The 23,420-nt window shown below is 48.0% G+C and overlaps 1 protein-coding gene across 2 annotated transcripts in view; it reads left to right on the top strand.

Annotated features, from left to right (window-relative positions):
• Nucleotides 1-23,396, top strand: part of xrcc5 (X-ray repair complementing defective repair in Chinese hamster cells 5) — a 33,925-nt gene extending 10,529 nt beyond the window's left edge. For both annotated transcript variants that reach the window (XM_042070073.1, XM_042070080.1), the window contains 14 exons: nt 2,118-2,256; nt 3,143-3,255; nt 3,798-3,860; nt 12,222-12,359; nt 12,663-12,753; nt 13,509-13,639; nt 14,851-15,047; nt 18,155-18,242; nt 18,434-18,503; nt 18,994-19,103; nt 20,349-20,445; nt 21,183-21,250; nt 21,922-21,996; nt 22,988-23,396. In XM_042070073.1, the coding sequence (XP_041926007.1) occupies nt 2,118-2,256; nt 3,143-3,255; nt 3,798-3,860; nt 12,222-12,359; nt 12,663-12,753; nt 13,509-13,639; nt 14,851-15,047; nt 18,155-18,242; nt 18,434-18,503; nt 18,994-19,103; nt 20,349-20,445; nt 21,183-21,250; nt 21,922-21,996; nt 22,988-23,002 (1,395 nt within the window). In that variant the 3' untranslated portion in view covers nt 23,003-23,396. The remainder of the gene's footprint in view (nt 1-2,117; nt 2,257-3,142; nt 3,256-3,797; nt 3,861-12,221; nt 12,360-12,662; nt 12,754-13,508; nt 13,640-14,850; nt 15,048-18,154; nt 18,243-18,433; nt 18,504-18,993; nt 19,104-20,348; nt 20,446-21,182; nt 21,251-21,921; nt 21,997-22,987) is intronic.
• Nucleotides 23,397-23,420: the final 24 nt, after the last annotated feature.

Below are 23,420 nucleotides of genomic sequence, written 5' to 3'. Positions count from 1 at the left end.
CATCTTGGGCACCGACGCTCGGGTCCAGGTTGCTGGGGCTGGTCCTCCTTGGTTCATCACTGGGTGCTGGGGGGCTGCAGGCATCCACAGGGAGGCTGGCAGCGTAGCAGGCTGGCTACTCGGGCCAGCAGGGACCATCGCTGGATGTGCAGCAAGAGGCACCACAGGAACCGCAGCAGGAGGCGCCGTGGAGGCGACGACAGCAGGGGGCGCCGTGGAGGCGACTACCGCATCAGCAGGCGTTGCCGAGGCGACCCCTGGAACGGCCCCTGGAGCTGCAGGGGGAACTCTTGCCCTCATTTCTTCCAGTTCGCCGTGGACAGTGTTGAGTTGGACCTGGACGTTCCTCCATCTCTGCTCCTGTTTGACGGCCTCCTTCTCCTGGTTGCTCAAAGCCCTCTGGAGCATCTTGAACATGGAGGCGAAGTCGGGTGCATCACTTACTTTCTCCCCGTCTGTTTCAGGCACCAGGTCTTCGACCCCCTCCCCGCCATCTTCTTGGCGGGTCGACATCAGCCTGCCCGTGTCTTTCAACCGTCGGTACGCCACCTTACTACGCACTTGGGCTCGTCTAGTCAACCTTTCTCTCAGTGCCCTAGGGGGCGCCACAATCCCACCGCTGCCACCACGTGTGAAGAATGAGACCTCACGGTCCAAACTCACAAAGGGGATGCGCGCTCTTTCAGGCAACCAAGGTACACGAAGACATTGACGAACCACAGACAAGTGCAAACTTTGTGCTAAGAGTGCTGGTTTATTTACAGTGTTCAAAAGTGATAAACAAAAACTTTGAAAAAAAAAGGCTACAAACAAAAATCAACACGAGGGTTGCTCAAACTTAAAGACTTAACTAAACAAAATAACCAATACAAAACTAATAGGGATTCAAAGAGTTAAATGTTCACAAACCAAACCAGACTCAGCCTCACAGCAAGCTGCTCTCCCTATGCCACTCTCTCTCGAATGACAGAAGCTCAGCCTTTTTATGGGCCTACCCATTAGAAACGTCACTCAAAATGGTGGGAGAGTAGTGCACAAACAATTAACAAAATAAAGACATTAATCATAACAAAAATAAACTTGCCTTGATCCTAACAATTTTACCCTTATTTTACGCTATAAAAATATATATATACTTTCTCTTTCCCTAAAACCAGTTCAAAACCCTAACCACAATTACAGACACGCCATCAAAACAAAAAAATACAAAAAGATTGCAACTTTGACAGTTCGGGTTTTCTCGGGGGACCATTGATGGCGGGACACACAACAGGGAAGTGAATGCAGTCAGTGTAGATGCTATGGCGTGGGAATACGGGTGCGTGTGGTGGAAATGTTTGGTGGAGCAAAACCAGCGGGTACCTCGCGGCTTGCGGAGATGTTGTGGATGAAGCCTGGTGAGTACAGAAATATGTGTGACGCTATGTGACGGTGAAATATGAATGTGTTCAGAACGCGCTAAACCGGTATCGCGTGTAATGAACTTGCCAAGTGCCGTGTGCAGGTGTGTGCATGTGTGTCGGGAAATGTTTGTCAGTTATGTGTAGGGACAACGTCGGGAGCATTTGGGGAAAAGTTTAACTGGAGGGCAACTTTTCCACAGTGACGATACGTAATCGTCGCGGTAATCTTCTTCCTCACCAGCAGACTATAATGCTTTAGTAAGGCAGTCTATTTCCTCTACACTATACATACATAATGTCTAAGTGGAGACGTTGTCTAAGTGGTATAACTATGATTTGTCATTCTAGTTAACAGTTCAGTAACAGTTAGCCTGATACAAATTCCTTGTGGAAAAATTTGTACCCTTTATTGATTTGTTTTGTTTTGTTATGTTTTGTTTTGTTTTTGTTTTTTTTATTTTGGTGATGGATTTTTCCTCCACGAGTCTCCACGTCAACAAATGTAATATCTGGCAAATCCGTTAGCGAAATTGTGTACGTAGACTCTGATCCATTTTCTCTCGCCCAGGTATGTTTTTTTTTCTGATTTGTTGACGCTTGACAGGAACTCCGCTTCCACAACGATGACGTATTTCCGGTTATTGTGTGAAAGGTCTATTGGATGCAAAGCAATTCTGAACATGAATAGTGCACTCACCCCTGCCCTTTGCACAGGTCACAGAGGAGAAGGTCAAAAAAACTTGGACCGTGGTGGACGCCCAATCCAGCCGGCGAGATGACGTGAAAAGGGAGACCGTCTACTGTCTCCATGACGACAATGAAACAGAGGTGCAGAAGGAGGACACCATACAGGGTGAGACACAGGAGGCGTGGAGTATAGATATTAGTAAGCTAGATACCGCATTGTCCATCGAGTTCTATTAGATGGCATGCGTGAACGTGGTCGCTATATTGCTGGGGGCCTTACTGTCACATGTTTTTCCACTGGCCTCCAGTGATTGTTGCCCCCACCAATATGGCGGCGCTATTTACCTACGTTCTGGAGCTCAACCGGTATCTATGGCGTGGAGCATGTTGGGCTTAGCAACAAGCTACAAGAACTAGCCTTTACCTGCTGGATTTAGCAGCATGCTACAGGAACTAGCCTTTACCTGCTGGGTTTAGCAGCATTCTAAAAGAACTAGCCTTTACCTGCTCGGGTTAGCAGCACGATACAGGAACTGGTATGGGTGTTATTTATAGGTGTCCTACACTGCTGCACTTGAATTAGTGGGGGAAACACTAACACACTAAAAAATGAAATCGATCTTGTATTATAAAATGTTGATTTTCCCCATCATAAAATAAGGGTGTTATAATTAGTTTTGATTTGATTTGATTGTTTTGTTGTTATGATTTGAAAGTTATGATTTGAAAACCTAGATTTACAGTTGACAAGCAATGCATCCCAAAGAACAGACACTGTACGAGTTCCCCTGCTGACAGAGCTTTAATATCCCAACTGGCAGCCGATGCAGAGATTATTTCTGAAAGCCTTCACATGCAACCCAGCAGAGAAGCACATGGTGGACCACTGCCTAGTGGTGTGGTCTGGCCCCAGGGCTATGTGGACTTATGGTGAAGTGTTTCTCCCCACTGTTTTCAAACTGTCAGTGGGAGGGACAGAAGTTTACGATTTGTTGTTCCTTTTTGTTATTACCCCCCACGGCCACCCCCCACGGCCACCCCCCACCCATCAGGGTTCCGATATGGCAGCGACATTGTTCCTTTCTCCAAGGTGGATCAGGAACAGATGAAGTACAAGTCAGACGGAAAGTGTTTTGCTGTTCTGGGCTTCACCAAACAGAGTATGGTGAGTGTCGGCCACTAGGTGGAGCTCTTCCTTACACAGCAGCCTCTGGAGAGTCTAATCTAGCAGAAATTCATTCTTTATGGATATCAGTAGTGTAATCAGTTCAGCTCTGAGGTTGACTGTGATTCTTCCTCTCGTGTAATTTCAGGTGTGCTAAGGTATTATATTTTTGTGTGATGTATGTAGATATGTATGTATGTATGATTTGCAGTGGTAGATGGCAATTTTGAATCAAAATCAAAATTGATCGCATTGATTGCTCCCCAATATTTAAAAAGTCTTTATTAGTCAGAAATAGGAGAAAATAATGTTTTCACAGTTGTTAGACGGCTGAATTTGGGTTTATAAAAAGAGCATTGACTTAACAGGACAGGCCATTTTAATGAGTTGGACTCTGCCGTGTGATGTGTGGGCCCTCTGTAGAGAGTTTTTGTCATGATGACCGTTTGCCTGTTCCTCCCTGTGCCTGTTTTTCCCTGTTTGTCCTCTGTTTGAAAGAATCTCATTTGTACTGACTCGTATTGGCATCCCTCTTTGTGCAGATTAATCGCCATCATTTCATGGGCAGTCAGGCCATCAAAGTGTTCGCCCCCAAGGATGATGAGGTGAGTACACAAATCAATGAAAAAGAACCTTCCAGAACTTTCCTGTTTACTTCATGGAAAAACTTGCCCACGTTGAAAAACTCGAATTAAAGGGGCTTATGTAAGAACACCTCAGGCCCCAATTAAAATGGGCGGGGAAGTGCAAAGTTGAATTAAAATCTGATTTAAGAACAAAGCAACCATTATAAAATAGCCAAGTCTAAGCCACCATTGTAAAATAGCTAAATCTAAACAACCATTATACTATAGCCAAATCTAAACAACCATTATGAACTAGCCAAGTCTAAATAACCATTATAAAATAGCCAAGTCTAAATAACCATTATAAAATAGCCAAGTCTAAATAACCATTTTAAAATAGCCAAATCTATTAGCCAATTTAATGCTGTGAGCAGTATCAGAAGTGGACCATTGGTGGGTCAGCTCCGTGCACCCATTTGATGATGAATGCCACCCCCACCCCCCCCACACACACTGTCGTCCTCACACTGTGATAGTGGATCAGTTGTATTGCCCCCCTTTAATGACACTTGGCTTGAGCAATTCTGTGTTTATGACATTTTGATAGTAATTTTATAGCATTATAGGTCCCAAGTGATGCCCTTGTATGTGCGTAACACACATACGCACACAGACACGCGCGCACACACACACACACACACACACACACACACACACACACACACACACACACACACACAGACACACACACACCCACACACACCCACAGACACACACACACCCATCTAGGGCTGAAACGATTCATCAAGTTACTTGAATAACTTGATTACAAAAATTACTCGAGGCAAAATTAAATTAAAATAAATTCCTATGACGCGCACTATACGCGCAGGGATCTGATTGTTCCACACGGACCGTTGTTCAGGAAGCACACCACTAGCGTGTGATTCGTGATACATTCTGAATTTAGCTGGCGCGATGGCGGAGTCAAGAATATGGCCATAAATGGCAGAGAATGTCTAAATTTTTTAAGTAAAGTTTTGGGATCATTACATACTCAAAAAGGAAAAGAACAAGCATATGAACCGAAAACATCCACTCCATGCTGTTTCATCAAGCGTCAATAAAGTAGGCTATCTATCAATCTATCTAGCCCATCTATCATCTATCTACGTAGCCTATAACCTACATTGATGTTGGCTGATTTTAATCACATACTGTATTTGTAGCGATGTCGTGATATAATGTTTAGCTTTGATGTTTTTAAGTAGTAGGCCTATGTCATGAGCCCTCTCACTCCACCGGGTTACCACCTTAATTGGTTTCCATTATCTTCCACTCTGCTCACCACTCTCTCTACTCAGCCTAACTAGCTCCACCTGTCCCTGCTCTGCTCTGCTCTAATTACTCTGCCAGCTGCGCTGCATTACCCACTAACCTCTCCCAGTATTTAAAGCCCTGTCTTTCAGCTCTCCTTTGTCAGATCGTCTGCAAAGCTCACACCCGGAACCTGTTTGCTCGCGCTTCTGGCTCACTCTTGTTTTGTGACCCCGGACCTGCCTGAATCTTGGATACTCTTCTGCCCCAGAAAACCAGACCTGCTTTCTGCCTTGCTACTACGAATTTGGATTTCCCTTGAACTGTACTTCTGCCTTGTTTCATCCGCCCTGTTGTGTCTGTGTTCCCCCCCCAGGACTTCCGGACCACCCACCACCGGCGTCATAGGACGCATCGCTGCCACTGGGTGGGACACAGACACAGCACATTGGACGGAACCCCTGTATCCCTGTTATTCCCAGTAACCCCTGGAGCCTTCACTCACTCCCTACTTCCCTTTTCCCTTAAGTTTAATAAACTTTCTGGTGTGACGCAATTGTGGTCCTCTGGTCGTCTGTCTGAACCGTGACAGTACGATCTGACCATCATGGACTCAGCGCACACTTCCTCCGACATGGAAACCGACGAACCTGAGCAACCCACCGCCATGCAACGCCTGGAACACACTGAGAGAGGGCTAGCCCGCATGAGCGGCGACATCACCTCCCTGCTTCAGGTCGGCCACCAACAGCATCAGCAGTTCCAGCAGCACCAGCAGCAACTCGCCATGATCATCCAACTCCTCCCCAACCTTACCCCAGCCACTCCGCCCACCGGCCCAGTTCCAGGCAGTCTGCCCACCAGCCCTGCCCCTGAGTTACCTGCCCCGGTCATTGCAGCCGCTGCTCCGGAACCCAAGATTGGAGACCCCGAGCGGTTCAACGGCGATTCAACCCAGGTCCGGCCATTCCTGACTAGCTGCCGACTTCAGTTCTCCTTGCAGCCAAGGACCTTCGCCACGGAAGGGGCTAAAGTTGGGTATGCCATCACTCACCTGACGGGCCGAGCTCGACTCTGGGGAACAGCAGAGTTCGAACGTCAAACCCCCGCATGTGCAACCTTCAACCTGTTTGGTGAGGAGATGCTGAAGGTGTTTGACCTGGATTCACCAACCGCAGAGGCGTCTCGTGAACTGTTCAGTATTCGACAAGGCAGACGTACAGTCGCAGACCATTCCATCGACTTCCGAACCCTGGCAAGACGAAGTTCTTGGAACACACCATCGTTGGTGGACGCGTTCTTCCATAGCTTGGCCGACTATATCAAGGACGAGTTGGTCTCCCATGAACTGCCTTCCACTCTTGATGAAGCCATCGCACTGACTGTCCGGATCGACAGAAGGATACAGACCCGTCGTCGTGAGAGGGGGCGCCAAGGTCCACCAACTACCGGCATTCGGAGAGATCCGACGGGGCTCCTGTCATCTACTGCCACTCACCCAAGTCAGCTTGACCAGTCTGAGCCCATGGAGATTGGGCGAGCCTCTCTCACTCCTGCAGAGCGCCAGCGCCGCTTCACCTCAAACCTCTGCCTCTATTGTGGAGGTGATGGACATCGTGTGGTAACCTGCCCTTTTAAAAGCCGAAGCTCACCGGGCATAGGGGGAGTCCGGTTGAGCTCAATGACCATCCAGTCCTCCGACCGCAAACCCCTGCTGCAAGTTCACCTCCGCCTCTCTGACTCAACTCACACCCTGGCTGCTCTGGTGGATTCTGGCGCCGAAGCCAACATAATGGACATCAAACTGGCACGCCAACTGGGACTGGAGAACCACCGTTTGACACCTCCTATTCCTGCCCGGGCACTGGACGGACACTTACTCGGATCGGTCACTCATGTCACAGCCCCGGTCTCGATGGGTCTGTCCGGAAACCATCAAGAAACTATCCAGTTTCACCTGCTCCCCTCTCCAGGCCAACCCCTCATCCTGGGTTACCCATGGCTCCGCCGGCACAACCCTCAGCTCGACTGGGTGACCGGGGTGATCAGGGAGTGGGGGGAGGACTGCCACCGAACCTGCCTGCTTGCTGCCGCACTACCCCCTCGGCCAGTACCCACTAACTCCGCTCCTGACCTCTCCAATGTCCCAGAATGCTACCATGGTCTCAGAGAAGTGTTTAACAAAGCAAGAGCCACATCTCTGCCCCCTCACCGACCGTACGACTGTGCCATCGACCTCCTCCCTGGAACAGCCCCTCCAAAGGGCCGTCTTTATTCGTTGTCTGCTCCTGAAAGAAAGTCCATGGAGGACTACATCAACGACTCTCTGTCCGCAGGATTAATCCGTCCATCTTCATCTCCTGCTGGTGCTGGCTTCTTCTTTGTGGGGAAGAAGGACGGATCTCTTCGCCCCTGCATCGACTACAGGGGACTCAACGACATCACAGTGAAAAACCGTTACCCTCTGCCTCTGCTCACCTCTGCCTTTGAGTTGCTCCAGGGAGCCACTGTTTTTACCAAGTTGGATCTCAGAAACGCTTACCACCTAGTGCGGATCCGGGAGGGAGATGAATGGAAAACCGCATTCAATACACCAACAGGCCACTACGAGTATCTGGTTATGCCTTTTGGCCTCACCAATGCTCCTGCTGTGTTCCAGGCTCTAGTGAATGATGTGCTGCGGGACATGTTAAACAAGTTTGTCTTCGTTTACCTGGATGACATCTTAATCTACTCCAGAAACCTGTCTGAACACACCCGCCATGTCCAGCAAGTCCTTCATCGTCTCCTGGAGAATTCCCTCTACGCCAAGGCAGAGAAATGTGAGTTTCACGTCAAGACAGTGGCCTTCCTGGGGTACATAGTGGCAGAGGGAAGTATCCAAATGGATCCTGCCAAAATATCAGCAGTCACTTCATGGCCAGTTCCGGAGAACAGAAAGAAGCTGCAACAGTTTCTGGGGTTTGCTAACTTCTATAGAAAGTTTATCCGGAACTACAGTACCATTGCTGCCCCTCTCACTGCTCTAACCAGCACCAAGCAACCCTTCACCTGGACCCCAGCAGCCGACAAAGCCTTCAGTACCCTCAAGGTAAGGTTCACCTCCGCTCCCATCCTCCAGATGCCTGATGTGGACCGGCAATTCATTGTGGAGGTGGACGCCTCGGATGTGGGAGTTGGTGCTGTGATTTCTCAGTGGGCTGCGGAGGATAGGAAGCTACATCCCTGTGCCTTTTTCTCACGTCGGTTGTCCCCCTCTGAGTGCAATTACGACATAGGGAACCGAGAGCTGCTGGCTGTGAAGCTTGCCTTGGAGGAGTGGCGTCACTGGCTGGAGGGGTCCACCATTCCATTTCTCGTTTGGACCGATCATAAGAACTTGGAGTACATCCGCACGGCCAAACGGTTGAACTCCAGGCAGTCCCGCTGGGCCCTGTTCTTCACCAGGTTTAATTTCACTCTGTCATACCGGCCTGGATCACGCAACACCAAGCCAGACGCCCTCTCCCGTCAATTCCAGAAGGATGACACCCCCTCCAAGGATCCTGTGTCGATTCTGCCAAGTCCCTGCATCGTAGCAGCTCTGACCTGGGCTGTTGAGGAACAGGTGCTGGAAGCTCTCCGTAACCAGCCAGGTCCCAGCGCTTGCCCAGCTGACCGCCTGTTTGTCCCCGAAAACCTGAGGTCCCAGGTCATTCAGTGGGGACATGACTCCCGCCTAGCTTGTCACCCTGGCTCCACCCGCACTTACAACCTGCTCGCCCAGAGGTTCTGGTGGCCCTCTCTGAGAAGGGATGTACGGGAATTCGTCCAAGCCTGCCCCATCTGCAACCAACACAAGTCGTCCTGCCAGCCCCCAGCCGGATTGCTGCAGCCCCTGCCTGTGCCCAGACGTCCCTGGTCTCACATCGCCCTTGACTTTGTCACGGGGCTGCCCCCTTCAAGTGGCATGACCGTCATTCTGACCATAGTTGACCGATTCAGCAAGATGGCACACTTCGTTCCCCTCCCCAAGCTCCCAACCGCCAAGGAGACCGCCCAGGTGGTCCTGGAACACGTCTTCCGGATCCACGGACTGCCAAGGGATGTAGTTTCTGACCGTGGCCCACAATTCTCCTCCGCCTTTTGGAAGGAGTTCTGTCACCTGCTGGGAGCCACAGTCAGTCTGACTTCCGGATTCCATCCCCAATCCAATGGGCAGTCAGAGCGGGCAAATCAGGAGCTCGAGAAGGCACTGCGATGCATGACCTCACGCAACCCCCACTCCTGGTCGCAGCAATTGACATGGGTGGAGTACGCACACAATTCTCTGACCTGCTCTGCCATCGGTATGTCCCCCTTCCAATGTGTTTATGGATACCAGCCTCCTCTATTTGCCAGCCAGGAAGGGGAGGTTACTTGCACATCTGCACTTGCTTTTGCCCGTCGATGTCGCCGCACCTGGTCACAAGCCCGAGCCACACTCCTCAGATCCGTTGCCAGCTACACTACCGGGGCCAACCGTCGGAGAATTCCTGCTCCCACCTACCATGTTGGTCAAAGGGTGTGGTTGTCATCGAAGAACCTGCCACTCAGGGTGGAGTCGCAAAAGCTGGCACCTCGGTTCCTTGGCCCATTCCCTATTGTAAGAGTGATTAGCCCAACTGCTGTCCGGCTCCAACTGCCTAATTCCATGAGGGTGCACCCCACTTTCCATGTGTCTAAGATTAAGCCCATTCATGAGAGTCCGCTGGTCCCTGCTGCGCCTTCTCCTCCTCCTCCACGGCTCGTCGATGGTGGTCTGGTTTACACCGTCCGCCGCCTGCTTCGGTCCAGACGGAGGGGTAGGGGTCTCCAGTACCTCATTGACTGGGAGGGCTATGGACCTGAGGAAAGGACCTGGGTCCCGGCTAGTCGGATTGTGGATCGGACTCTCATCACCGCCTTCCACCAACGGCATCCTGATCAACCTGCAATCCGTAGGGGCCGCCCCAGAGGGGTCCCTGACCGTCCTGCCCGCTCGGCTTCCTGTCCTGTGCCTGACCCTGTCTCGGGACCTGTCCCATCTCCCGACCACGACCCTCCGGCTTCCTCCGAGGATGAGGACGTTCACTCGGACCGTTCGGAGGAGTTCTAGCCCTCCTCCGGCTCCCCTCCTCCCGCCCGGCGTGGTGTTGCTCTTGGGACTTCTGGGGCCGTCCCTTGGGGGGGGGGTTCTGTCATGAGCCCTCTCACTCCACCGGGTTACCACCTTAATTGGTTTCCATTATCTTCCACTCTGCTCACCACTCTCTCTACTCAGCCTAACTAGCTCCACCTGTCCCTGCTCTGCTCTGCTCTAATTACTCTGCCAGCTGCGCTGCATTACCCACTAACCTCTCCCAGTATTTAAAGCCCTGTCTTTCAGCTCTCCTTTGTCAGATCGTCTGCAAAGCTCACACCCGGAACCTGTTTGCTCGCGCTTCTGGCTCACTCTTGTTTTGTGACCCCGGACCTGCCTGAATCTTGGATACTCTTCTGCCCCAGAAAACCAGACCTGCTTTCTGCCTTGCTACTACGAATTTGGATTTCCCTTGAACTGTACTTCTGCCTTGTTTCATCCGCCCTGTTGTGTCTGTGTTCCCCCCCCAGGACTTCCGGACCACCCACCACCGGCGTCATAGGACGCATCGCTGCCACTGGGTGGGACACAGACACAGCACATTGGACGGAACCCCTGTATCCCTGTTATTCCCAGTAACCCCTGGAGCCTTCACTCACTCCCTACTTCCCTTTTCCCTTAAGTTTAATAAACTTTCTGGTGTGACGCAATTGTGGTCCTCTGGTCGTCTGTCTGAACCGTGACAGCCTAAACTTTTTCACGTTCAATTGTAAGACAGTATGCCTAAAAAAGAACCCCTTCTTATACACACATGCATGCACCCTCATCTTCCCTCACGCACCGCACGCGTGCGCACACAAACACACAGGTTGCTAGGTTACCATAGCAAATAGGCTCACCCCAGAAACTATTTTTTAGTAGCCTAATGGTAAAATGATTTGTTAGTAGCCTAATGGTAAATGCTGCAGGTGTAGAAATCTACATAAAACAGATATTTACTTTGATGTCAGGTCTAGATTACAGCATGAAACTTGTTGTGCATATTAATACATTAAATTGCTTTCCCTCTTCTCCCTCCCAGCACTTCACAACATAGTATGGACAGCTTTGTTCGCCCAGCTAAGTCATGCACAAGAGGCTGCAATTTTACAGAGAGCATTTTGAACATTATTATATTGTTGGCACTGGCACTTACTGGCACTAAATGGGTATATGGCAATAAAAGGGCTTAGTTTTGGAGCCAAATGTTGGAGTTAGAATAAATACCTAAAAATAAAAATGATCCGATTAATCGATCGATAAAGTGCTAGATTAATCGATTACAAAAAGAATCGATAGCTGCAGCCCTACACCCATCATCTGTGAGTGATCATGTCTGTTGACTGCAAGCCGGTGTTAAGGTGACTGACACCATCATGTGCCATCTCGGCGCGCTGGAGTTGATGCCCCTGGACAGCCTTTGTCACAGTGTGACGCGGAGGACATCCGCAATGACATATTTATGACCCTGTGATGCCAGTGTTATGGCTGAGGCTTCAGCCAAGTGTCACCTTGTCAGTGGCAGCAGTATGCCCCTGCATTTAAACCCTCCGTCATCTCTGAGGGAATGTAATGTGCACCGACTGGCTCTATACGAGGGAAGCAAAGTGGCTCAGAGGCCATACACTCCCATCAATATAGCTTCTGGAGCACTGAGCGATGGCTGGAATTTGATTGGCTGTTGAACTCAAATATCAACATCCTTTCACCAGAATTACAGACTGTACCTTTTAAACTTTAAACACCCTGTACCTTTTAGAAGTATATTTTTGGGCTTTTTGCCTTTATTCAGACAGGACAGTGAAGAATGGTAGAGAGAGATAGGGAGAGAGATTGGGAAATGGCCGCGGGTACGGATTCGAACCCGGGGCCTCATGGGCACATAGACCCGAATGTGATATGGATGCCTCAGCCACTTGTGTCACAGCTGACCAGGTGACTGACACCTGTGTGTCTCCTCCCAGCACGCCGGCGTGGCCCTGTCCGCCCTGATCCGCGCACTGGACAGCCTGGACATGGTCGCCATCGTCAGGTACGCCTACGATCGCCGTAGCAACCCCCAGGTGGGCGCTGCCTTCCCCTGCGTCAAGGAAAAATATGAGGTGAGTGAATGTGTGCCTGCCTGTGTGTGTGTGTGTGTGTGTGTGTGTGTGTGTGTCTGCCTGCCTGCCTGCCTGCCTGTGTGTGTGTGTGTGTGTGTGTGTGTGTATGAAATGTGCATGAAATGCTGAATGAAATGCCCAAACATGTGGAGAGGGTGGCCCTAATCTTCACATCTGGCAAAAATGTTCTGGCCTCTATTCTTCTCCTCTCCCACAGAAGATCAATGGGAAGTGCCATGAAACTGTTTCTGTATTTCTTATCTGTTTACTTTTGGATTTGTTTTGTTGTGGCTTTCCTGTCAGTGCCTCATCTACGTCCAGCTGCCCTACATGGAGGATCTGAGGCAGTTCTCCTTTGCGTCGTTGGAGAACAACAAGAAATTTGCACCCACGGGTATGATTTTGCCCCACCCCCCCCCCCACCACCACCTCCAACGCCCACCGCGAGGGGGGGGTCCATTCATCTGCTCTCTGGTGCTGTAAACACAGCAGTGCCATTGTTGTTGTTTTTGTTCCACCTCTCAGGGGCTGCCTGCTTCCAGGAGGGAGAGAGCTGCCCAGATTGTTTGGAGGGTTTTATCCAGTTGGTTCTAATTTAGCGCTCTCATAGCAAGTGTTCGCCGTGGAGAGGCGTAATTGCTTTTAACCGGTCAATTAAGCACTTGAGCAACCACTGATGAGAGCAGGCTGACACTAGTCGTGTAAGGATGATTCTGTGGAAGCTGACAGTTTAGTCGTGTAAGGACGGCCATGCTGCTAGCAGTGTGGCTCTGCAGGCCAGCTTGGGACAGCAAGGCCTCTTTAATGTTTCTGTTGACTGGGCTAACTCTCTCTCTTGGGGCTCTGTGTCTCCCCCTGTTCTATTTCTCTCTCTCTCTCTCTCCTTCTCTCTGTGCCTTTGTCTCTCTTTATCTCTCTCGCTATCTCTGTTCTTCTTTGTCTGTCTCTCTCACACTCACTCTCACACTCACTATCTCTGTCCTTGTTTTCATTTTGTCTGTCTGTCCGTCTGTCTCTCTCTCTCTCTCTCTCTCTCTCTCTCTCTCTCTCGCTGGCTCTCTCAATCTGATTGATCTCTCTGTGTGTCTGTCTCCCTCTGTCACCCTCACCCTCTCTCCTGGACTGTGTGTGTGTGTGTGTGCCCCCCAGAGGAGCAGCTGTCTGCGGTGGACTCCTTCATCGACTCCATGATGCTGGTGGTGGAGACTGAGGACGGGGAGGTGGAGGATCTGTTCAAAGTCAACCACATTCCCAACCCACAGTTCCAGAGACTCTTCCAGGTGATCACAACAAATCATGAACTGATCTCCAGTGTCAGGAGCCCCCATTGAAGCAAGAATCCCCAAGAGGCTGTTTTAAGCCAAGGGAAAGACCCTGCTGACCAGAGCCAACATTTCACAGCTGCTTTCACTATTAAATTCTCTGTGAGACTTAGTTTTACAGTGTTTTAATATTTCTAATGTGTGTGTGTGTGCAGTCCCGGCGGCATGGGGGGGCTTTGGGGGTCCAGGCCCGTCCTGGAAGTCATCTGTGCCCGCCCGCCCTGGACGAGCTTGGCTGCTCCAACCAACCCCAATCCCATAGATTGATTTTGAACACTTATTAAATGTAGGCCTATATTATACGTTTGTCAATCTAGCAAGTAGCAAATAAAACTTGTAAAATCTGTATTATTCCGTAGCTAATCAATCAGGAACATTAGGTAAGCCCATCACCTAAATGGAGAGGAGGTTACGTGGCGCAGTCTACTTCACTTCTGCACTAACCCCTGTCATCCGATGACAAACATAGCTTATCGGCTCACAGGTAGGCTATATCTCATATCGTAGTTAGTAGAAGTAGGCCTAGTAGTTTCTGGGTTTGTTTGATAGCGTTAACCTTTACTGTTTTTTTCTTCTGACCTAGTCGGAGAACAGGGAGCTTGTTACCACTCCAGGGCCGAAGTTATCCGTAACTTCGGGGCTAACTCCCTAACACTCTATCTGAAAGTGGTTAGCAAATGAACGAGGATTTTGGTTTTATCTGCGGATTTATTTTTGCATTATTTTGAATATGACTAGCTCCAGTCTCAACAGCACGTCTACTTTTTCCACACGCATCTCAGTTCTAACACACATATCCCCTCTCGCTTTCTCCATCCCTGCGCAGGGGCTCTCTTAAAGGAGCTGCACCATTTTACATCTACATTTTCATATTAGAATGTTTTGTGTAAGCTTAAACTAACGTGATCAATTTAAGTTCCCGTGCCCCCCCTGGAAAGGTGTAATGCCCGTCCGTGAATTTGTGTCTGCCGCCGGGTCTGTGTGTGTGTGTGTCTGTGTGTGTGTGTCTCTGTGTGTGTTTGTGTGTGTGTGTGTGGCGGGTGCTACCACTCTCCTATAAAGAAGACATCACACAGCTATCTAACTAGCATGAAATTCCCATTTGTTTGAGTTCATTAGCTGACTGTATTTACACTGATGGAAAATGCTCCCTTTTCCCTCGCCCTCAGTGTTTGCACCAGCGGGGGGTGGACCCCAAGGCCCCCCTGCCCCCCATGGAGCCGTGGCTGAAGAGGACCCTGGAGCGACCCCAGGTCCTGGAGGCGCGCTGCCACGCTCCTCTGCAGGAGGTCAAGAGGAGGTTCCCGCTGAAGGAGGTGGTGCGCAAGAAGGAGCAGAAGACCAGCGCAGACGTGTTCGGGAACGGGTGAGAACCAGGGCTGTAGTGCAGACGTGTTCGGGAACGGGTGAGAACCAGGGCTGTAGCGCAGAGAACGGGTGAGAACCAGGGCTGTAGCGCAGAGTTCTGTAGCGCAGAGAACGGGTGAGAACCAGGGCTTTAGCGCAGACGTGTTTGGGAACGGGTGAGAACCAGGGCTGTAGCGCAGAGAACGAATGAGAACCAGGGCTGTAGCACAGAGAACGGGTGAGAACCAGGGCTGTAGCACAGAGAACGGGTGAGAACCAGGGCTGTAGCGCCGACGTGTTTGGTAATGAATGAGAACCAGGGCTGTAGCGCAGACGTGTTTGGTAATGAATGAGAACCAGGGCTGTAGCGCAGACGTGTTTGGAAACGCGTGAGAAGAGAACCGGGGCTGTGTTGGAAGCAGCACTAAGAAGTTTTAGTTGAAAACTTTGTAGCTAACTACGTAAAAGGTTATTAGCAATAAAAAAAAAAAAAATTAGCAATATTCCGTTCGCGTAGCATCTGCTGCAACAATCAGGGGTGTGATTCTTCCGTTTTTAAACGGAATTCCGTTTTTTTCTCCTTGAAAATGAGACCCACGCAATTCGTATAGATCCGCTGAGATTTTTTTTTAAGGGGGGGGTCCTGTCGGTCAGAGGTAGGCTATTCTGTATATCACAGGCCATTATGTAGGCTATAACAGGCCGCCGACAATGACGACGGGTTTTGTGCTTCACATCTTACCGAATATCACGCCGCAAGTAGTGTATTCCGTTTACTAGTTGATTTAATTGAAAGTGAAAGTAGACGGGTTGATCAGCTGCGTTCTGAAGAATGCTTGATTCAAGTTCAGTGTGTGTGGTGAACTAGTTTCTCAGCAGAAGCCATGAAACGGTAAAGGTCAACAAATTGATTTAAAAAGACATCATGTATGAACTTCTTTTTTTTCTCGTTTTGGCTTTGCATCGGGTTCGCTGTCAGAATTTTCCGATAATGAATTTTAATTTCTGCGCGTGTAAGCTGTGTTTGAAGTTAGCTGTGACAGACTAGCCTAACCTTACAAGTTTTTATAGTTTTAACCACAAAGCCTGTCTACCTTAGGCCTACTACATTGTTTAGTGAACACCTTGTCATTTCGCGTTTGTCCAGCCGTTCACATCCGTGAACTCTGCGCCCCTTGTCTAAAACATATTTCGGGATGCCATCTCACCATGAGAAAACGTAACCTTATGGTGACCGTGCTAAGAGATCAAAGCCTTGGCATACTTAGTCAATATTGGTCTTGCACATAATATTGAGCTGAATATTTAGTGTAAATAGCCTACTGTAGCATTGTGCTGATAGATAAAAAGTCGCCAATTTAAAGGCGCAGTCCGCATTTTAACCCTAGCTCTCCATTTAGTGTGTGCGCTTGTAAAACTAGTGTTGTAGCTGCTTAGCCTACACAATCCTGGTGCAGTAGCTTAAAACACAGCCTACTATTTATTTTAGGAGGAGAGGTGTAGGACATACAGTGTTACTTTGGGAGGAGAGGAATCGATGTAATTTGATTCTCTTTGGAACTGTAGGCCTATAGTAAATAATTTAGTCAACATTTTAACTCAATGTTGGTTTAAGTTATAAATAAAACATGTTATAAATGGAAAAAATCCATGGTTCTGCATCACTGTTGGCAAAATGATCATGATGGCCTATATATTTCAGCCATATTTTGTTTACTTTTGTGTAGGCCTAGGCTACTTTGCTCTATTATAAATTACCGGTAGTTTGCTTTAGGCCTTATAGGCTAAATATGCTATAATGTTTGAAATATATGTATCTCAATGTATCAATAGTTCCCATAAAAGTCATCAGATGTCATCATTTAAGGGTTATTTTTCCAAATTTTCTTCCAGGGGGGGCATGCCCCCGGACCCCCCTAGTATTTGGCCCAAACATATTTTGGGGGGGAAGGGGGTTTGTCACTCCGTGCTACGTATATTTTCGTTTTTTTTTGTACCTTTGCCAATCACACCCCTGAACAATTAGCTGCCACTATAATCGATGGAAGTAGCTACACCAGATGAGATAGTGGCGTGTACGTTCGGAAAAAATAGGCCAGTCTTTTAAAATGGATTTTATGCGTCGCAAACGGAACGCTTCAGTTACGCGCCTGGTGTAGCTCATACCTAAGAAGATTTGGTCTAAAATTAGCAGGCTAACTAGCTAATTGGTTATGTTTAAAGTTTGGGTAGAAAACTGGGGGTGTAACTAATTAAAAGGCATTTGGAAACACTACCAACAACCTAATTGTCGCTGATAATCTTACTAACATAGTTTCTTTTCAGTGTCAATTTCATGCTGTGAAAACATTTTTGTGGTGTGTTCTGTCCTGTTATGTCCACAGAACTACAAACTAAGACAGCCAGCGTGAAGGACAGATGTGTTTCTGTTCTTCACATAACCATATAATACCGTCAAAATGAGTTTGAAGAGGCCAAAATTAGTTGCCTATTAAAACAAAACTCAACTGTTGCGTGACGTCGCTTTAAGACCCCCATAAGATCTGCTTAGAGATCTTGAGACCTTAAGCACCTAATATAACGTAACACCATTTCAGGGCGCATGAGTGGCTTCTGAGGAATGGTGTGGGGGTGGGTGTGTGCGTAGGGTTTAGTGAAACCATTTTGTAACCTTTTTCAGGAAGTAGCCTAGGAGTCGGTTTTCAGTCATAAATTATCAGCATTTGGGGAACTGGTGTGGGGGCTTGTTGGAAAGCCTCTGGAACGGGTCTGCCAGAAAGAAAGTGGGTTCTAGGGGAACGGGCTAATGAGTTGTGGGCTGTGGGAATAGGGCTGCCCCCCTGGGAGCCCACTGTAGGAATGCGCACCTGGTCTCCATCTTCAGACTGTCTTGGGCGGCAAGACTGGAACTAGCAGCCTGTGAAAAGGTCTTTGTTTTACCCTGTGACCTTATTCTTTATGAGGGTCATATGGCTGATGTTTTGGATGCAGCTTCTAAATGTGGGCTGTTGCTCATCCCTGATACAGAGCAATAGCTGGGGGTGCATAGAGTTTGTATGTTTAATAATGTCCTCAATGTCATTTTGTTTTTGTTTTGTTTTCTGTGCATCGGTTGTTGTTTTGCAGGAAGGAAGAACCAGATGCTAAGAAGGCCAAAGTGGATGAGGAGGAAGAGTACAATCTGGCGCACATCTCGGAAGGAAACATCACATCTGTAAGTCAGGGGATTTATGACCGTGTAAACACATATGCACCCTAAAAACATGTTTGTTAGAACATATGTATAACATATGTGTTTGTTGTAACATGCAGTATATAATTACATTGTCATGTGTTTTACATATTATACAGGTATATTGTCATAGTGAAAAAGGCAAAATCTAAATAAGATTTTTACTTTTTCAGGTGGGAAGTGTGGATCCTGTTAAAGATTTCCGTGCACTTATTCGCCGGAAGACCCTCTCCTTCGGGGAAGGTGAGAATGCATTTCATATGATCTCATTGCGATAGGGCTGCACAGTTAATTGATGTTTCATAGAAATTGCAATTTGAACTGATGCAATTTGCTAATTACAGAGGCTACAATTAATCAAATGAAGTCCTCTTGTATGATTGTATACCTGTTGCTGTGTGCCTAGTGTTTTAGGTTAGTAGCAGTGAAAAAGTCATAGGTCCAGTCCCCAAGCAGCACACACATTACTTGTGTACTCCTGTACCTACATATGTTTGATGTGTTATACATTAATACTTTAATCAACCGATTTCTAAATCCATACTGATTTGATTCTCTATTGAGAGTGTGTGTGTGTGTTTGTGTGATGTTTGTGTGTTTATTGATCATGTGTGAGGATTGTTTGTAACACTTGAGTATGTAACCCTGTGTATGTAGTCTCCTTGAGCCCATGTGACCCTCTCTTCCTCTTCCTCTTCCTCTTCTTCTCTTCTGCGCTGTCTCCTCTTTACAGTCTGCCAGCAGCTGATCCTCAGAATAGAGCAGTTACTGGGCAACAAGGGCACACCCTACTACATGAAAGCCATCACCTGCATCCTGGCCTTCAGGGAGCAGTCCGTCAAGGTCAGCCAATGCCCATGGGCAGACACGCCAGGGGAGCGCACACAGCGACCAGTAACTACTGATCAGTAGTTAGACCAGTCAGCCGTACAAAGACTAACTGGTACTAGTAACTCACTGACCAGTAGTTAGACCAGTTAGGTGGTACAAGGACTTACTGGGACAAGTGACTCGCCGACCAGTACTTGGACCAGCTGTCAGAAAATGACATGGATCAACCAGTCTTTAGTACGACTAGTTGTTTTTGAGATTTACAGGGACCTGCTGTTGACCAATCAGCTGTCAAAGTCATCATAGAGACTTATAGGAACCAGCCACTGACCAATGAGCAGTTAGATCAGTCACCACAGAGACTCACAGAAACCAGCCTCTGACAAATCAGCAGTTAGACCAGTCGCCACAGTGACCTACCAATTTCCTACCATTCCAGCCATTCCTTCACAGCCAGGAATGAAACGGTGGTTGTGGCACCATTGCACCAGTATTTATGCCATTTAGACCAGGCCGTCATCATCACAGACACTGTAGGACCACAGACTCCAGACAGCCTGAGCTGCATTGCCTGAACAGAGGCATGAGGACTAACACTGAATAAGCAGTCGTACTATAGTCCTCCTGCTGCTTAAAACTCCTCTTGTATTTGACTTGAGAGTTTGGCATAGGGTAGCTGATGAGAGAATGAAGTATTTAGAGTTACGTTGCCAGTGTTCCTCGTCAAATCCCCAAACGTAGGTCCGATCCTCCAACCTGACCACTGGCTGAATTCTGTTAAAACCACATCTGATTGTCACAAGGGTGAAGGATCCAGGCTTCCTGGAGCTATAGAGGAGCTCATATTCCTCTGTTGGCAAAGGGAGATATTAGACTGAGTTTAGCGGTAGGGCCCCGTGCCGTAACAACAGGGCATTTGACAGCTCGAATAGGGAGCCACTACTGAAAGGCATGTTAAGAAGCACTCTTAAAGGAGCAGAAGCAGTGGCTTTTATGTGTTCAAGTTAATGGAACAGACAAGTAAATGTTCCCTTTGAAAGCAATCATTTGGTGGCAAAGTGGCAAGATTCATTTTAGAGTATTAAAGCAGCTCATGTTTTGTAGAAAGATTTTGAACTCAGAAGCACAAAGCACACGCTGGCAAAGATCTGCCGGTATTTGTTAGAAGCGAGAAAGGGGGAAACTCAAGACTTGTGTGTGTGTGTGTCTGTGTGTGTTTGTGTGTGTGTGTGCTTGTGTTCTTGTGTTTCTTGGCAGGCTGCGAACGCTGAACTCTTCAACAGCTACATGCAGTCCCTGAAGAGAAGTATTCCAGACCGAGGCCTCCAGGAATTCTGGGATTTGGTCTGTTCAGGTGGGACACAGGGACAGTAAGGCACCGTCTGTCTTTCTGCTGGTCTGAGAAAGTGATCAGGAGCCTCTCCACTCTATCCCTGCAGCTCAGCATTTAGAATGCTTTAGAACAGGGGTCTGTCCACAGGAAGCTAGAGGTCCTACTCAGTGCACGCATTCAGAAAATTGCTTTTAAATGAAAGTCTGTGGTTTAACAGAACAAGGCTGTCAGTGTGTAAGTGTAAGTGTACTGTTTCAGTGTTCGGTCTTACAGACGGACTACACCAGGCACGCAACTGACGCGTTCCGTTCACTAAGCGTAAAAATAATTTGACTGAAGTTGTCAAATTTTTTTCCGAATGTACACACCGCTCTCGCGTCTTGTGTAGCCAGCTCTATTGAGTAAAAGTTAAGTGAAGTTATACTTTTTTGTCCTGTAGGGAAATTTGCCCTCTGCATTTTACCCATCCAGGGGTAGTGTACACACACACACACACACACACACACACACATACTAGTGTAAGCTAGTGTACACACACATACTAGTGTAAGCTAGCATACGCTTAGTGAACAGAATACTTCCGTTTACAGTACATGCCCAGTGTAACCTCCATGTAAGTATAGAGTTTGGTTGTCAGGCTGTTACTGCCCATATTGCCCCAGACTGTTGGAGGGATTTGGGCCAGATGTGGCTGTGCTCTGGCGTGGAGTCGGCTGTGGTCTTGAGTGCTACATACTGTATGTGTTGTTTTTGTCCAGATCGGCTGACGGTGATCAGCAAAGATGAAGTGGACGGGAGCGCAGTGAGCAAGCAGGAGGCTGACCAGGTCTGGCGGGGTTTCTTTGTTTTCTTTCGGCTGTTATGTAACAGTGGTCTCCATTCTCATATTACTTATGTGCAGGAGTGCTGACTCACACACACACACACACACACATACACACACACACACACATACACACACACACACGCACACATGCACACACACACACACACACACACACATGCACGCACACACTAGAATGTGGTCAAACTCACACACACACAGACAAACAGACGTGGGTTTCTCCTTCTACCCAATCCAGACATCTGGCTTGAGTTGCTTGAGGAACAAGGCCAAGAGCTACTTCCCTGGAACTCCTCGAATCTGTAGCACATTTAGACTTGTAGGTCACCACTGCATCGATTGGTTCTGTTCCATCGATTCCAGACAGAACTTTCATAATGCAATTCTGATTCCATGAGTCTTTTGTTTTTGGAAAATAGAATTCTTAGAACTACTCTAGAATGATCGTCATCATACCAGCCAGACACATGCACACACACACACACACACACACACACACACACACACACACACAGGAAATAGATTTGGGTTTTTTCTTCGCCAAACTCCAACCTAAACTGGGAAGGGATTTTTAGAACTCCTTTAGTAACACCCTCACACACACACACACACACACACAGTGATAATGATCAATGCCAATCCCTTATCTTCAGTTCCTACTGATGGAGGAGAAGAAGGAGGAAGTAGAGGCCCCTCCAGCGGACGACATGGGAGACGTGGACGATCTGGTGAGTGCCTTCCTTCGTCATCTCTCACCACCCTACACACACACACACACACACACACACACACAAACACACATCATCTCCACCCCCCTACATCACTGGGCAGCACTGACTCAAACATGAGCCAGTCAATGAAGAAATCATTACAATAATGATATTATCATGTGACTCAACATCACAAAACATCATTAGACAGTATCCAGACACAATACAATATTGATAGCAGAGCACATTTGTCAAGACCCATTTGACCATTCCATTTCAGAGGTCAGGGACACTCTTATAATTGACTGGGGTCACTTCTGAAAGCTTAGCTCTGGTAGACTATATCGGGTTTGTTTGTGCACGACCCCATCAGTTCAGAAAAAAGCTTGGCTGTTCCCTGGCTAACCTCTCAGGAAGTTGAGTGGAGTTCTTTAGAATGGGAATGTCTTTTTGGAAATGGATTGTTTTCTTTCTTGTGTAGAACTTTTTGTCGTTGATACTGTTTTTAAAATGAGCAGAAGGGGGAGAAGAGAGATGTGTTGATTAATTAGCTCAAGGATTAGAGTCTCTTCAACTTTGAATTCTGAGCTGACCTTGCATCTGACCTCCAGGGCCCCCCTAAGGAAAGCCATTCCAGAGCAAACAAAAAGCGATGAGATTTCTGGACAGCGTTGACAGCCACACACACACACACACACACACACACACACAACCAGGCTCTCTTGGGATTCTGGCCCAGCCTCTGATTAGTGCTGAAAGTCTTCCTCCGTATTCCAAGGTTAAGGGCACCAAATATAGAGCGCTGCAGTGAGGGCGCCGGGGTCAGAGCACAGCTTGTCTCTGGTCAGACCCACGGCGTGAACTCTCGTTATTAGTCTTCCGTGAAACCTAAACACAAGACTGGACACGAGATGCACTTTGATCTGGGAGCACAGCCAGGCGCAGCGTAATGATGATAATTAATTATCCGATCCGACTCCTAATGTCTAGTCTTTAATCTCCTCAACAGCTGGACATGATGTGAGTCATTGGCTAGCAGACTTTCGAGACGGGAGTCTACAACACACAAACAGGAGACACGAGTCGACAGTGTGCCTTCAACAGCAAGACTGCTGCACATTCAGTACTGTACTGTTCCAAGGGAGCACTGCTCGTTGGTATGAAGGGGGCTAAAACATGTAGTTATTCTCGTTGATTTATCTTTTTGGATTCCGTTATAGCTGTAAAACTGACAAAATGTACTTTTTAATGTGGGTTTGGCATTTTATAATAATGAGTTATCTGATGACTCCTCCTAACGTCTTGTTGTCTCTTGTTGATTTATCTCTTTGGGCTCTGTTATAAATGTAAAACCGACTAAATGTACTTTTATGCAGGTTTGTCATGTTATAATAATGTAATAAAGCTGACTGACTGGACATGGTGATTTTTCATTCTTTGGT

Source organism: Alosa sapidissima, chromosome 2 (genome assembly GCF_018492685.1).
Source record: "Alosa sapidissima isolate fAloSap1 chromosome 2, fAloSap1.pri, whole genome shotgun sequence".
NCBI classification, from domain to species: domain Eukaryota; kingdom Metazoa; phylum Chordata; class Actinopteri; order Clupeiformes; family Clupeidae; genus Alosa; species Alosa sapidissima.
This window is presented reverse-complemented; position numbering and strand designations above follow the sequence as displayed.